Below are 16680 nucleotides of genomic sequence, written 5' to 3'. Positions count from 1 at the left end.
ATACTGTATGTTTATTTTCCAAAATTAATATTGTTTATGGCCTTCAAACGCGTTACAGAATGCTCCTATTCTTTTTATGCTCGGCTACTAAGATTTCCCTTCAGTGGTAAAATTCCATATAAATATTCAATACTTAAACGGGCACAGTAAAGACATTAAATATACATATACATACATACACACACATATGTTTATGTTCCTAAATCAATCTCTTTTATGAGCATGTGAAAGGCATGGTGAATCGAAGATTCTCAAAAATTACTGTACTTTGCATGATTGGAAACAAATGCGTGATTGCGAAATGCTGTGGTGTTACTTTTACAAAGACGGTCAATGAAAAAAAGAATGTGGACCAGGGTAATACTTTGAGTTTACAGCTTGTCCAAGGTCATTCATTATTAATACTATTAGTAATATCTTTGTTAAAGACTTTGATGGCGACAGCTCAAACATGAGAGGTTGAGCTTTATTAGCTCCACCTTACGGAAATTCCGGATACTATTATTTTATTGCGGTACTATACGAGAACTTACGGTAACTTGTGGTAGACTGCGTAAAGCGCACCGCAAAATAATGCGGTATCGCCTGCTTGTTTTGAATGGCTGCATCTGTATTTTAATTTGTTGTCCTCTGTTCGGCAGTCCTATATGTTTGAAGGAAAGGGATATACTGGGCACACTTTAGCTTCTGGAGGTATTCATTGCAGAATGGAATGTCATAGCAAGATAGGTCTTTTCTGCCTCCTCCACTGTTCTGGTATATTTGTTCACGCCAAGCTTTAATCCCTCTTTCCTTTTCTGTGCCTGAAACACATTTTAAATGAAAAACAGATGATGAGGCATTATCCATTTTACAGATGAAGCTTCAATACCATGTTTAAATACATAATGGTTTAATTAAATGCAGTTCTATCACCTAAGAGCTTTATTTTTGTTCGCAAGTATTAATATCAAAGGTAGCTTCCAGTGCGGATTCAGTATTTCATGTGCTTCAAAATTCAATCCAAATAACATGTAGCATCTCTCTCCTTCAGGAATTGGAATGAAGGTTCCAAAGGTATTTTCCCCTATTCTGTATAATACTTTTAACCAGGGCCTAAAAATCCATCTTTAAGTGCACAATCACAGGCTTAGAGATGCAGATGAACATTTGTCTGTGGGGGACAGTTCTTTGATACTCATTGGATCCTGAAGTTGATGAAGATCTTGAAGTTAAAAAACATTATTGGACAGTTTTATTATGTACAGATTTGTGTATCCTAATAACAGTTACTTTGACACAATTCCAGAGAGACGGGAAAAGTGGAGCTGTAGTACTATATATCAAAAAGAGTATTCAGGTTAAGGAAAAAAATCTCTTTATCTATACAGGTCAGTGTCATTAAGAATTGTTTTAAAGGTATGTTTGGAGTATGGTGTAGATTACCAATTGCATATATTGATTGTATTTCAACTATGAATAAGAATTCATGTGTGAAAGGGGCAAAAGTTGATATGGGACATTTCAACTTTCCCCAAAAAACCAGGAAAGACCTACAGGAATATCAGAAGCAGAAAGTAAAATGGTAAACATGGTTAATGATAGCTTTCTTGGCTAGATTATCAGAGCACCTAAAATAGGAAATTGTCTTGTCTTTTCAATCAAGAAAGAGTAAAACACACAGTAATGAGAAGATCAACAGGGAGCTATGTTCATAATATGGTGTGCGTTGAATTATGTTGTAAAACTTTACAGATTTAGTGCAAATCAAATGTTTACAATTTTCAGAAAAAAGACTTTGAAGAAATGAGACATAGTTTAAAAGAACTAAAATGAGACAGCACAGACTTGAAATCTGTAGAAAATGGATGGCAGCAATTTAACAAATTCTGCTTGACATGTAGAACAGAGAGTTCATTAATGCCAAAAACAGTCAAAAAGGTTTTAACAAAAAGGAAAAACATAAGTTAAAATGAAAAAAAAAAACTTTCTAAGATATTTAAAAAAACATCAGGTTTCAGTTTAAGAAAAAGAGTATAAGGAACTGCAAGCACAGGTAAAAAGAATAAAACTTAGGAATATTACACTGGGAGCTAAAATAAATTACTTATTGCAGTCCAACAGTCATCCCATGAAGAATGAAGTAAGTTATTCAAGACAAAAATGGGAAAGAAAAAGAAATGCCTTATGTACAAAATTAATATTTCACTCAGGTGTTCACTAAGGAAAGAGTCAATAATATGCCAACAGGCGAAAGAAGAAATTGTTGTACACTTGTTTTTTTCCCAGAGGGAGTTGAAGTGTCATCAGTCGGTCATTGACGCCCTCTGGAAGATTAGCGAGTTTTGGAACAATGTGGGACTGCAAAGTATTAGTATAGAAAAGGCAGAAGTTGTTAAGATACAAGAAGAACTAAAGATTAATAAATTCCTAGATTTGGTAATTTACAAATTACACTCAAGGAAATAAAAGATTCTGAAGCCACTGACAAAACATTGTCGTCAGTGTCTTAAATCATCAGTGATATTCAGGAACTGGAGACTTTTTAAAGTAATATATCCATAAAAAATGTAAGAAAACTCACTCAAGTACTCATAAAACAATATGTCTGACTTCTATTGGTCATAAATCTATGGACAAAAAATGAACTAAACTAGAGGTTCTATACACTATATGGAAATAATATCCTAGGAAATATTCAACATGGATTCAGGAAAAGTAGGCCTTACCTGACTTACTTGTTAGAGTTCTTTGAACAAGCAACAACAGTAATGGACACACACAAAACATACAATGTAATATTTATAGATTTTTTGTACAAATTGTACATGGCAATCATTCATGGAAATGTTTTTGAGAATTGTTTTTTTAAACAGAAAACAATGCATACAGGTAATTGAGGAGTACTCAAATTGGGGTACAGATTGGAGAACCACATAGATCTGTACTATAGGAGGACTGCTAATGTACAGTATTTAATTTATATCAATGATCTACTGTATATTCTGGTATAGAGTAGTTAAAATTAGTAAAGTTTATGGATGATACCAAATTGGAGGGATTATAAAACATTGCAGAAGAGAAGACATAAAATTAACTTCAAAAGATTTTGAAACAATTCAAGATTGAACAAACACCTGGGAGGTGACATTTAACGCAGACAGGGTTTAATGAGGGCATTCATTAAAGTGTTGGGTTCTGCATGTAGGCAGCAAAAACAAAAAATAAATACAAAATGGGGAACACTGAGATATTAAAGAAAATATCTTGTAGATGTCTAAGAAAATATCTTGTATATATATTCTAAAGATTATAAAGGGACATTATAGACGTATTCAAAATCCTTCAAGGCACTGAAATAGTCAACCCAGCAGACTTTTCATAGAATGAAACAGGGGACAACAACACTGAAACTATCCAGAAGAGCATTTAAATCCAATTAAAAGAGGAACTTCTTTAGCCAAAAGTGTTTGGGAGTATGGAACAATCTACACAGCCATGTCAGTATCCTGGCCTCTGTCAAAAAAAAACAGATGATGAACAGATGGACAATAGTGTCATATCATATTATATATTATACTGCTACCAACCAAAGGGGCCAAGGAACCAACAGCTTTCTCTCATTTGTGGCCTTTCATGTCTTCTTATACATGTGTTATCTTACATTTTATGTTTTTTTACAAATGGGTCTGGTGACTTTGCTTAATCTTCTCCTTCTTCCTTCATGATGGAATGCCAAACTCAATCTGATTATAAAGCATTTTTAAAACTACCACACACAGCAAGTCAAGTTCATGGGTGACAGTAGCGTTTCCCTTTATTTTACTTCCTTCCTTTATTCATAGAACTGAGACAAAAGACAATTCCCAGCGGCTACTATTTCTTGGAAATCTTTTACCAAAAGTTGTAAACATGTTATCCAAACATTTTTTTTAATCAAATATTAACACTCATTTTGTTTTATACTTCCTGGACAAAAAAAGAAAAAGAGTCATTACAAAAAAGTCTATTACAAAAATTGGAAAGAAACTGAAAATACATTTCTGAAGCTTGTTTCACACAGATGATATACTGTAATTCTTTAGTATCTTAATTGTTTAGTAAGAATTTTAGAGCTTTGATGTTATTCTATAAATATTTTTCAAGTGCAGCAGTAATATCATTCATTACAATTTATGAAATACCGGTAATACTTAACGTGCTAATCATTAATGTTTATAGGCTTGCAAAATGGAAAAGAAGCACTGTCTCTTAATAAAACAAATTCATGACAAAAACACCATTTTATTGCTAGTTCATGTGGTCAGTATGTTCAACTCTTAATCCTTATTATAATATAATTAATATAAAAAGCATTTTTTAAATATAATAATTAGGAATAATTGAATGTATACAATCTTTTTATCACAAAAAGTTTTATATATACAAGAGGGCTCACTTCAACCACTGAATTGCAGTGAATAACAAGGGTGATGTATAGCACCCATTATGTGCCAGCAGACACACTGCAGAGAATATCAGACACGAAGGGAATTGCTTCACCAGTTGTGCTACTGGAGATACAAAATAAGACCAAATTGTATTTATTGCTAAACTCCTATGTTATAGTATCACTGGTCACCATACTTGGGTGTTAATTTGGAAATTCTGGACCTGGGAAAACAGTGTCACCTACTGGTCTACCAATATCATTTACAGCAGCAAACGTGACAAGATCAAGCTAGACGGTGGTGTCTGTAGTATGTGTTGAATATCACTTGATATCCAACATGAAGAAAAAATATAAGACAGTGCGAAAAGAGCTGGGGTCTTATTTTTTCATTTTTGTGTTTCCCTTACTGTATATAAAAGAGCAGCATTTATCTTAGACCATGCTTCAAAACATCCCTCTTATGTCACCCTGCCCATGGGTGTGCCACACTTGACTATAGCATTAAGAAGAAGTTCTATTCTTAGCTTCCCGAAACAAATTTTGCCAGAACTCACTGAAACTACTAGGTATATCACAATAAATAAAAAAACCCTTCAGTTCATAACCTGAATTAAAGATAATTTAATTTATATTTTCATTTATTAAATTAGATATTTTAATATACTGTAGGCTGTGAAAGGGGTATAATTTTTAAATTGAATGGACTGTGGGTTTTGGTATTATTGCAAAAAATGATTTTTTTTTGCTGTATATATCTTTGCTAATATCTATTTTTTACATTACTTCTGCTGATCTCTGTGCATGTGCTCTTTGAGTTGTACCGTGCATTACCTCTCTCTGTTTGTCTTGGCAAAACCCAGAGACACATAAAATACAGGTGATTGTGGGGTTATTACACAACCATTATTTACTGTAATGAACCCATTTACTGTGATGAAGTAGAAGGATTCTATGCAGACAAGAGAGAGAATAGAGGCAGAAACAACACAGGTGTCCAATCCGAATCGACAGGCGAGTTCGTGGTCAAGAGCAAAGGTAAGTTCAAAAAGCCAAATGTGGTCGTACAAAAGAGGTTCTCAAAAAGGAGCAAGGTAGGAACTCTCTAGGAGATAAATCAATACCGAGCAGTGAGTAGCGAGTTTAGAGGCTTTAAATAGAGCAGAGTGCAGAATGGTACAGCAGGTGGTAATGGTTTAACATGTACAGCGGTGCTTGTTGTCATTAGTGTCACGCCCTCTGCAGCCTGAGGGCGCTCCTACTCTGTCCTGTCCCTAGTTTCCTGCCTGCTGCCCTTCCGGTCCTTCTCTTTCCCCTGGGCTATATATTTCCGGGACTTGCACTCTGCCCTCGCTCAGCATTGACGTTCGGATGTCCTGAGACCTGCCTAGCACCAGGTCGCCCCACGTCCGCTACCTGAGGGCATAGGTTTCTATACGGCACTCCTGAACTCTTTGCACTAACGAGCCCGGGCCTTTTTCCCGTTCCGCCGCTACGCATATGGGTCTTTTTCCGCTCTCCTGCTCTCCACGGTTAGTCCCTTTGGACGTCCATGACAATTAGTCCATTGCTGGAACTGGTTAGCTCGTTTGTGGGTCGATCTCTGTTGACTGGCCGTCGTGACATTTACTGTGATTCACACAACAAACAAACTTTTGTAATACATTATTTTACATCTTACTTTACATTATATTTGATTAATTATTTTAGACCTAAGTACATAAAACTGACTAATATATCTAATAATTATAGTATACAGTATAATGAACACAATGTATACACATACATGTCATTTATTGTTATTGGTTAAATATGAAAAATATATTGTTAAATATTTTAATTACAAAGGTTTACCTCAGGCCACTTCTAAATTATTCAAGCCCAAACTTTTAAATGAAAAAATATTTAACTTTACCTGGTATGGTATTATCCAAAATAAATCCAAAGAATCCACCAATAAACATATGTGTTGTGAAGAGAACCATTATAACTTGGTCAAGTTCTTCAATTCCTGAAAAAGAAAGTTGAAAAAACTTAATATTGTTCACAGTTTTAAAAAGAGGAATCCTGTGTTTCAGTCAAAACTATGTATGAGTGATCTTCAAATTCAAAGAAAAAAATAAAAAGAAGTAAATAGATAATATGAAAGAATGGAACAGTTGCAATTGCTTAATCATTTAAACCCTTTGCTGTAGCAAATGTTAACACAACATAGGTGCACAAAATTACCTTAATGGCCCACACCTTCAGTTGAGTGTGCAAGAATAGCCCAGTGGGCATTGATTCGTCGAATATACGTATATTCACGGCGAAAATACGGCTATACATATATATACGTCACCTCGACGTATAATCAACGTTGAATTGCAACCGTAAAATCACATCTAACACAGTGCCTGAGGCTTTTTACTGTATGTATCGTGTCGCAGTAATTAATTTATTATATTTACTATATTTATTATACACGTGTAAATTAATTACTGCGAAAATAATTTACTTCGTACACTGTGCAGAGTGCCGTATACTCCTAGTTGCGGCACACACGATACATACAGTAAAAAGCCTCAGGCACTGTGTTAGATGTGTTTTCGGCGTTATATATGCGTTTATTAATGTCGTCGATTTTACGGTTGCAATTCGACGTTGATTATACGTCGGGGCGACGTATATATATGTATAGCCGTATTTTCGCCGTGAATATACGTATATTCGATGAATCAATGCCCACAGCTTGGCATACAAGGGTTTTGCGGAGGGGGTCTTGCCACCTGCCTGAAAAAAAAACAGTAAAATGTTTGAGTGCCTATAGAGTTTCTATTTTTATTTTCTTGGGAAAAGTTGATACCATTTCCTGGACACCCCGTCCCCCATCAGTGCGCGGTGCCCGGGGAAAAATCTGTAGGGGGGCGTCTGAAATTCTGAGGGGGGGTGATATTTCGGTTGAAACGGAGCTGTACGGTGCAGCTACCCAAATGAAATCTCGCAGCTATGCCATTGATTTGTGCTTCATGATAGAAGATAACGACTAGCAATCTGGTATTTGCGATGAAGTTCAGTTTCACATTTTTCGTCACTCTCACGGTTTGTATTGCCTGGAGCGAAAAGTACCATAAGCGTTCATTTTTGCAGCTACATGGACGTTCTGAATCGTTAAGAAAAAAATGTTGTAAAACCAACAGAAAGCACAGACTGCTATAACTAGTCCTAGTTATATAACGATTTTAAATATAATGATAAACTACTGCAAGGAATCGGTCCACCTGAGCAAACAGGATCGTAATGTTGACACTCAATAACGACACTGATATGTGCACTTCCTGGACGGATAGCCCTCCTGCCCATCAAACAGACTGAGTGACTGTTCGTGTCATTTAGTGTTGTCTGACCATTGACAAAGTACAACTATTTTTTTAGGGCGCAAATTAAGTTAGGTAAATCTTTTTGCCCAAAACTGAAGGGGCGACATTCCTCCCTCCCCCCGTGATGCCAGGCCTGTCCCCATCCTATTCCAAAATGTCATTATATATAATACCATACAACAGTGCCCGATCCTTACTAACTGCATGCGTTAAAATTGCACATCAGCTCATAGCAGGGGGCACATAGCCGCGATGTATTATCAATGTTAAATTTCAACCATAATACCGACAACATTAATAAACGCACACGTTGAGAAAATATCGAACCCAGCATATTTTCCGGTTATATACCACAATGCATTGCTAGTATTCGTTGGTCACCATTTTGGACACGTTTTTCAAACGTAGAAGTATATCCGCAAATATCTCAGCAATCCTCTTTTGACGAGTAAGTATGAACAATAATAATACTATCTGAATACATACAGATCTTTCTTAATATTATTTTGATTAAAATAGTATGTGAATAAGCAAAAAATGGCACATAAAAATAGTGTGAATGGGGAAGATAACAAAATCGTTTTGCCGTTTCTCTATTCTTATTCTATGTTGTACTTTCAAACTTTGGGTACTCTTTAGTTAGGACAGACTTTATTGCTCAACTGCTATGATGCAAGCCAAATTTTATACATTTATTTCAGCTTTGAGCTTAGTAAACCGTTCATTTTTTAGATTATACTAAAGAAGATATTAATCATAATTTATTTGGGAAGTAATATTATATAATTTTCTCCTAGCTGCGGTGCTGAAGTCCCACCCTACATCAACAGAAAAAAGAAATAAAGGAGCACGCAATGTGTTACTTGAAGAATGCATATGCAAGGCAGGGGGCCAGGAGATCTGGACACTGAAAATAATAGGTTTTTGGTTCTAACTGTTAGGACAATTAGACAGGGTTTGCAAATAGTGGACAAAAATCGTCTTAACTTCCATTGTAATATTTTTTTTTCTTGGAAATATAGAAGTTGTACATTTTAAAATGTATATTTGAATCAAAATGTGGTTTTGAGTTAGTGTGTTAATGTAATTAGTTTGTGTTTGTCATTACTATACTGTATATTGCCATGTTACCAGAATTTGTAGCTGAAGTTTAAGACTAGTTGTGTTTTTTATGATTATTGCCCATATGTTGATTGTTGATTGATTGTATACAATGTATAATTTGAAATACATATGTTTCAGGTGTGAATGTGTATTTTCAGAATAAATTTCTAAACCTAATCATTGGCTTGGTTTACTTGTTTCTACACCTATAAAACCTATCTTTGATGTATAATAGACCTCTACCCATATACGTATAATAGACCTCTAATGTTATCCGTATAATAGACCTCTAACCATATACGTATAATTGACCTCTAAAGTTATCCGTATAATAGACCTCTAACCATATACGTATAATAGTCCTCTAAAGTTATCCGTATAATAGACCTCTAAAGTTATCCGGAACTCCAACCATATATGTATAATAGTCCTCTAAATTTATCCGTATAATAGAACTCCAACCATTTATGTATAATGAACGTCTAAACATAGACGTATAATTGACGTATAACTTTAGACGTATATTAGAATTTCATTCTAGACGAATTGCAGACCACATTTAGACGTCTAAGGTATGCGTTTAATAGACGTATATTATACGTCTTTTGCCCACTGGGAGCAGTTTTTAGGGGTTTATATGATAGAGATTCAACAATGAAGCCCTAGGAGCTTTCAAAACATCTCTTGCTGAAAAGCACAGATCAAGAAAAGAGAATGACACATTTCAAATAATCAAAATAACTTTTTGAATGTGGTGAAGTCGATCATTAAGAAGTGAAAGGCACCCACACAGTGACTAAATCCTCCAAAATGAGCAGCCAAGTAAGGAGGAAACTGGAAAAAGATGCCCCCATGTGGCCAGTGGCAACTTTGAAACAGTTACAGAGTTCAGTGGCAGAGGCAGGAGAAAATGTCCATGGGTCAACAATATCTCACAAAAGGGACGGAACAGAAAAATAAACATCTCAAATCCTGCATGGGGTTTGAACAAAACACCTAAATAATATTGCCGCAAAAGGCTTTCTGGTCTTACAAAACAAAATAGATTTTTTTGTCTAAATGCTATCTAAGTGTTACATCTGATGCAAACCCAACATAGTACATTATTCAGTCGACACCATTTCTACTGTCAAGCATGGTGTTGGCAGCATTATGTTACAGTTCTGCTTCTCATCAGCAGGGACTAGGCAGTTTGTCAAGACTCATGGGAACATAGAGAAACGTACTGACAAATCCTAGAGCATTACTTCCCTCAGTCAAAAAACTGAGACAAAAATTAATCTTCCAGTAAGACAACCCAAAGCATAAGGCCAGAGCTACACTGGTTTAAGACTAAGGATGTGAATGTCCTTGAAAGGCTCAGTAAAAGTCCTGAGTTGAGGCCTAATGAGAATACTTGAACACTACTGTCCATGAGCAAACACCAAGCAAACTAAGAGAGCCTGAAAAAATTGTGTCAATAGGAATGAGCATACAATGCACCAAGCCTGCCAGAGGTGTTTTAATCAAATTATCAGGTGTTCTCAGGTGTCAATATTTATGCAATCAACATATTTCATTTTTTCTCTTTATTTTAAATATAATTTATCTTACCAATAGAAGACTTCAGTTTGAGCATTTAGGTTTTTCATAAAATATGATTATATTATTATTGTATAGACTGTATACAGAGGCAATGTTTGAAGACTATTTTTTAAAAACTGCATAACCTATCATGATTAAAATGCATTTGTACATTTACATTTATAGTATCTTCATTTGAAATCATTCATAGATAGAAAAATATGCTTAATGAAATCAGTGAAACCAACTGTAATCAATTTAATTTTTTTTATTAGGTGATAAAAAAATCAAATGTCAAGTTTATTGTAATTTGTAAACAGAATCATATGAAAATCAAGAAATGGGCTTAATTTCTGAAGGAGCTATGACATTCTGTTTATTTTACACAAGTTATTTAAACAAGTGAATGATTAAATTTGAGACAAAGGGTAATATGTGTGAACTCAACAAACAAAGAAACAAGAGATGCACAAGAAAACATTTTATATGTTAACAAGAGATTACTACTAACACACGATTAGAAAGGAGATTATGGTTTAAGTAATCTCAACCTCAGGAAACCAGACAATTCCCATCAATGGCGGATAAGCTTTACAGGGCAGAAGCAAGATGACCTCAGACTTACTAAGGATAAGCTGTTTTCAATGCATAATCCCAATGCATTTCTTTTAATTTGTTTTTCCAAATTGGAAGATATGAACCACTGTTTACACTGTGTTTACATCACAGTCAAAAATATACATATTTTTTATACAGGTACATTCTGTATAGCAATGTGTGACCTTGTACAGATTTATGACTAACTGTCCATTTGTAAATCTCGAAATATGATTTTATTGTGTACTGATGGCATTACATTGTGAATACATGTGGCTAATATTTTCCACCACTTTTGTTTAAGACATTAAAATAACATTCATTACAACCTAAAGATGTAGGATTGTAAACAAGAGGCCGTTTGGCCTATTTAGCTCATTTAATAGTCAGTAGCTTATTGATCCAAGGATCTTGTGAAGCATTTTTTCTTTTATAAAACCAATATGCATCAACAGCTGGCCATACTCCCACAACCCTTTGTATTGAGAAATGCCTCCTGTTCTTATATTAAAGTACATTTTCTAGTAGTTTCCTATTTTGTCCATTGCTATATTTTCCATTCTTTATTCTGAAGAAATTCACTGTCCTAAAACATATATTATTATTACCATATAAATAATAATATGACAACACTTTCTTTGCAAAACTATTTTAAATCCTTGGAAACAAGCTGTAGAACAAACCATATTTGGTGATATTTATTAGGGAACTGGCTGCACAAAGCAACTATGCAACTGCAAAAAAATAGAGCAAAAATGCATTGCTGAAGACATGGTGTGTCACAGAAGGCTTCAGCTTTCTCAGACACTCTCAGCAGCCTTTTAAGAGCAATGACTTTCTGTACTGGAGCAATGGATTACACCTGAATGAGAAGGGTAAAAATCAGCTTGGGGGTAGAATCAAGAGAATTTTGAAGAAACTGTTAATCTGGACTGGAAAGGTATGAGAAATCTGAAGAGAAAAACAAAACAAGGAAGGTGAATATGGAGTAGGTGCCAAGTGTATGTCCAATAATTATATAATAATAAACTATAGTAGACTCGCATTTCATGTCAAATATTGTTATGCAAATTTGTGTATAAGCAGTTGGCGATTAAAAAAAATGAAAAATCAAACAATGCATAAATGGCTAGAATTTCAATCTGGCACAGCACACACCTGAGCTATGCTTTGGGAACTAGTTACAGGGAACTAGTCCTAAAGCACACCGGTTCTTTCTTTATTAGTTCTTTCTTTTTGGAGTAGCATCACCCTCAATGTACTGTAGCTCCTAAACCAAAAACTAGTATGGAGGGGAAAGAAACAAGTATGAAGTTGACAACTCTCAAACTATCTGGTTAGATAGAATAGAGATGGGCACGCTTATCATCATTGTCTTTATTATACTAATCTGCACACTCCTTTCATATTCATCATCACTAGGAGATTATGATGAGTTTTCCCTACATTTTATTATTATTCGTTTTATATACTGTACAGTACTGTATATCATAATACTTCAAACTACACACATACATATATTACACTTACTGTAAGATTGAGTTTACTTGTTTAAGGGAGGGGAATAGGAGGGTCTAAGGGGGCGTTTTTTCAATTGTATATGTGATTTTGAGAACATACGTGCTATGTCAGGAATCCAACCACCGAGTAAAGCACAAGTCTACTATACAAAATGTTTTAAAACACCTTTAAAAGCAACCATCCTAAAGAGTTTTAGAACATCTTATATGCATGTATGACTGTAGAAAATCAAAAATGACAAATGTGAAAACACCAAAATCCAGAAGTTTAAACAAACACAAAAACAAAAGATTTAGTCTTTTCTAGTGTAAACAGCATCAACAAAAGGCCCTGCCACTCAGTGTAGAGAGAAAGTAGAAAAACATAGTCAAACAAAATCAACTAAGTGAGGTTCACATGGAGGGGAATAAATAGATAGCATAACAGCTTGATATTAAACATCAGTGCCATGTAAGAGCATTGAATATAAGCAGAGAAAATCCATATTTTGCACTTTGGAATGAAACTCAAAACACTGTGCTGCCATCTGACAAGATTACAGCATTAGTTTTTCATAACTTATGAGAGGAGTCAAATAACATGACCCCAGTCTTAAGACACAAAAATTAATAGTTTCAACTTAAAAGGGTAAAAAAATTGAATCAGTTGCAACTCAGAGCTTACATAATGAAAAAAGACAGAGGATCATCAGGGATTTTATGTTGAATTACATTACTCTGGTTAATCATAATAAAGAATATACATACAACACACAGAAATAAAGCATAAGACGAGATAGTAAACAGAAAGAGAGACCAGAAAGGTGGGACAAAGAGAACAGACAGGGAAAGAAGGAACAAAATTATGCCAGCTGAGAGGACCTTTGTCTGATCAGTCTTGGAGACCAGTTTCTGATTAAGTTAATGCTTTTAGCACATAGGGTTAGATACCCTTTTACTTTTATAGAACAATTGTAGGAAGAGAGATTTAGCACATATTCTGTTAAATTAGGATGCATGGTACTGTATTTCTCTTGTTGGTCTGTTTAGGCATTAAAAGGAATGTCAAGTTACAAGGTTAGCATTTTGAATTTTCTGGTCTTAAGAACATACAAATGCAACCAATCAAAATGCTCATCAAAACCTGTTGCTTTAGTAAGATAGGTGCACTGTAGCGCGTTATGATTCAGAATGCAGAAATCATATTGCCCAATGAATATTTGCTGTGCAAAGAAGATTGATAGGTGGCACCTGTGGTGTGTTAGATACAAATGGTTTAAATATAAGATATTAATTTTAAGATTATGGTAGTTCTCATTACTCAATATCTGTGTTTAACCATCTTGAAGTTCATTTAGCAATGATGAAGGACAAGTTCCTTTCATACTGAGAAAGTCATTCCTAACTGTTAACGGATAAATGGTGTTAGGCAAATCCTGCAACTTTAAAGCCATGGGTCACTATTCCCTTTCAGTCTATTAGGGACAAAATTCCCTTTTATATTAAAAAACAGACATTATCCAATGAGATGTTATGCTAATGTCTAGTAGCAGCCTTTATTTTGTCTGCAGTAGCTGATGGTGAAGCACATCTATAGAAAGGGCTGAGAAGTGGCACCACTAGGCCTAGCATCCTGACACAGCACAAGACTCAGTGTCCTCCCTACTCTGACCAGCAAAGTGGTAGGTGGGTCCCTTTTCAGGTATTAAAGGTTCACCATTTTTCTTGACCATCTGACACTGGAAGTGGAGGTGATGTGGTCAGCATCATGCTCTGTCTGGCCTATTATCCACAGAAGGATTAACCCCTGGTACTCATTTGGAAAGCAGGCCGAGTGGACCTGGGAGCCATCTGGAAGGAATTAGAGCAAAGCTACATTGCTTGCCCCTACCTGGGATTAAATCTGGTAGCTTCCAGTCTGGAGCTAGACTCCCTTGCCATCTGAGCTACCACGGCTCCCCAGCAAAATGGACAGTGCATTAATCCACCATTTGCAGTGGAAAGCACAGAAAGGACTTCAGTCATACAGGTACACGTTTAAAATGTGCATTGTGTGAGAAACTAGGTAAAGATGAGCACACACAACTCATAGGCCTTATCCTGGAAAGCAATCTTTGATTCTTCTTGAAACTTCCCAGAGTGAAACAAAATGCCTGGGAGGACATACTAAAGAATGTTCTTGTACCTTTGGAACACAACATGCAGGCTTCTTGAATTGCCCAAGGACTAGTATCATGCAGAGTCAACCATCGTTTTTTGAATAACAGGAAATATTTTAAGTAAAAACACTTGTGAGCTATACCTCTTGAACAGCATGCTTTGCAAGAATTGCTTCCATCTTGGGTGAGAGAGGAGCTATGACTAGGAATTCAAACCATTTCCAAAACTCTTGTAAGGAGAGGTGGCTTCAGTCACAACTGCATTACACAGAATAGATGGTAATGAGCACCTACAGTATAGTATGTTGATGGCAGCTAGGATCATCTGGTACAATGAAATAAGGTTGTAAGCTATGCTGTGTTGGGATCCTAAAGGAGTCAATTTTTCTGAGTAGGCTGGGATGAAGGGGCCGCAAAATGATCCATTATAGCAGATAGTGCTGATGAAACTGATGTTAGGTGAAGCTCAAGGGCTGGTGCTGAAAAGCAAGCAGGTGGTACCATTGGCACTGTAGTATGGCAGGTCCAATGCTGTTAAAGCCATTGAGTTACAGGGGTTCCAAATGGTTCTGATATCCTCTAGATCACCTTGCACCAACAATCAAGGAGTACTGGGGCTTCAAACCCCAAAGACATTCCACTCTGAACTTAGTCACACATGAGTTTCCAAATATCCCTGGGCAATGGCGACTCATCTTTTCAATGAAAGGGCACTAAGTATGGCAATAGTATTTTAGTAATTTAGCTACAGTACTCAGGTTCCATTCTGCCATTAGATTTTAGTAATGTTACTTACTGACAGGAAGTACCCATGATTAATTCAGACTTGGTCAACCACCTGTTGCATCACATGGAAACCATAGGATAGTCTATGTTTTTAGACAAGCCATAAATTGCTTTTGCCATTCATGTGATGTAAAGGGAATGAGTTTCGCACCTGTTAATTAACATGCTCAGAATACTGGCAAGCGAAAGGGGCATGTAAAAAAATAAAGCTGATTCGCTGCAAACTACACACCTTTGCCAACATTTCATTTGTATTAACATTTTTTTCACATTTTAGTTAAGCAGTTTATCATACTTGTGTAAAAAAGCATTACTCTCTATTGAATCTGTAATATTTGAACACCAGAACTAGAGTGAATGAAAAACAGAAGACATAATTAACCAGTAAGATTATAAAACAAAAAATACTTAATAACAAAAAAATTAAGTAAAACAAAGCAGACGAGAGTACATTTCTTGGCAACTTTGTAATAATATGGATATAGTAATAATATTACTTAATAATATTTGTTAAGTAATAATATGGATAAAAAATCCTAAAAAAAATATTTCTCTTATAACACAAACATTAAAAAAATAGGTGTTCAAGTGAAGTAAAAATCTAAAATATGAGCAGTGAGATTTCTATATTTCTGTTGTTAGGATAATGGAACAGGTGATTGGCGTTTGTACACACTTTTGTCAGTAGTACAGATTAAAATGAATGAAATTTTATTTGTGTAGTAAATGGGTCTACTTTTATCACGGTTGGCTGCTAAGACTACTTCAGAATTATGGCCTTTTCCCCTTTTGTTTATTCTTTTTTGTTATGAAAGAAAAGAGAAAAACATAATGCTAGTAAGTGTTCTGACTTGTTCTGGTGGCACCAGTACCATGAGAAACCACCTCAAGGAAAGTGGCGGTTTAAAATGTGTATTCTGTAAAACACTGAAGTTGAGGTTTGTACATGACTTGTTTACAACCTATAAAAGTTAATTTAATTTCATTGCTCCTTGTGTGTCTTTTGTATTTGATCAATATGATCCTGATCTTTTTATGCTCATTTTATTAATGATTCAGACATAAGAATAAAATTATGTAACTTTTCACGTGTAACAAAATACAATATTTCCATTTTAAACACTTTTTCCCAACAATGTCTAGTTAATACTCAAAGTCTCTAGGTAATCTTCTCTGTGAGGTACATTTCAATTTTTGAGACCTTT

General features: G+C 35.2%; 1 protein-coding gene across 3 annotated transcripts in view; it reads right to left on the bottom strand.

Annotated features, from left to right (window-relative positions):
* Positions 1 to 444: 444 nt before the first annotated feature.
* Positions 445 to 16680, bottom strand: part of LOC148829292 (solute carrier family 23 member 2) — a 49548-nt gene continuing 33312 nt past the window's right edge. Inside the window, exons 11-12 of one of the 3 annotated variants that reach the window (XM_088924288.1) lie at positions 6324 to 6419; positions 445 to 803 (exon numbers count right to left, since the gene is read on the bottom strand). In XM_088924288.1, coding sequence (XP_088780414.1) covers positions 616 to 803; positions 6324 to 6419 — 284 coding nt within the window. In that variant the 3' untranslated portion in view covers positions 445 to 615. Of the gene's footprint in view, positions 804 to 2768; positions 3496 to 5411; positions 6038 to 6323; positions 6420 to 16680 lie in introns of those variants that run through there. The other 2 variants (XM_088924290.1, XM_088924289.1) reach the window with 2 other exon arrangements.

This window comes from Atractosteus spatula, chromosome 8 (genome assembly GCF_055471065.1).
Source record: "Atractosteus spatula isolate fAtrSpa1 chromosome 8, fAtrSpa1.hap1, whole genome shotgun sequence".
In the NCBI taxonomy this organism is placed as follows: Eukaryota; Metazoa; Chordata; class Actinopteri; order Semionotiformes; family Lepisosteidae; genus Atractosteus; species Atractosteus spatula.
Note: the sequence above shows the minus strand (reverse complement) of the source record. Positions and strands in the feature narration are given on the sequence as shown.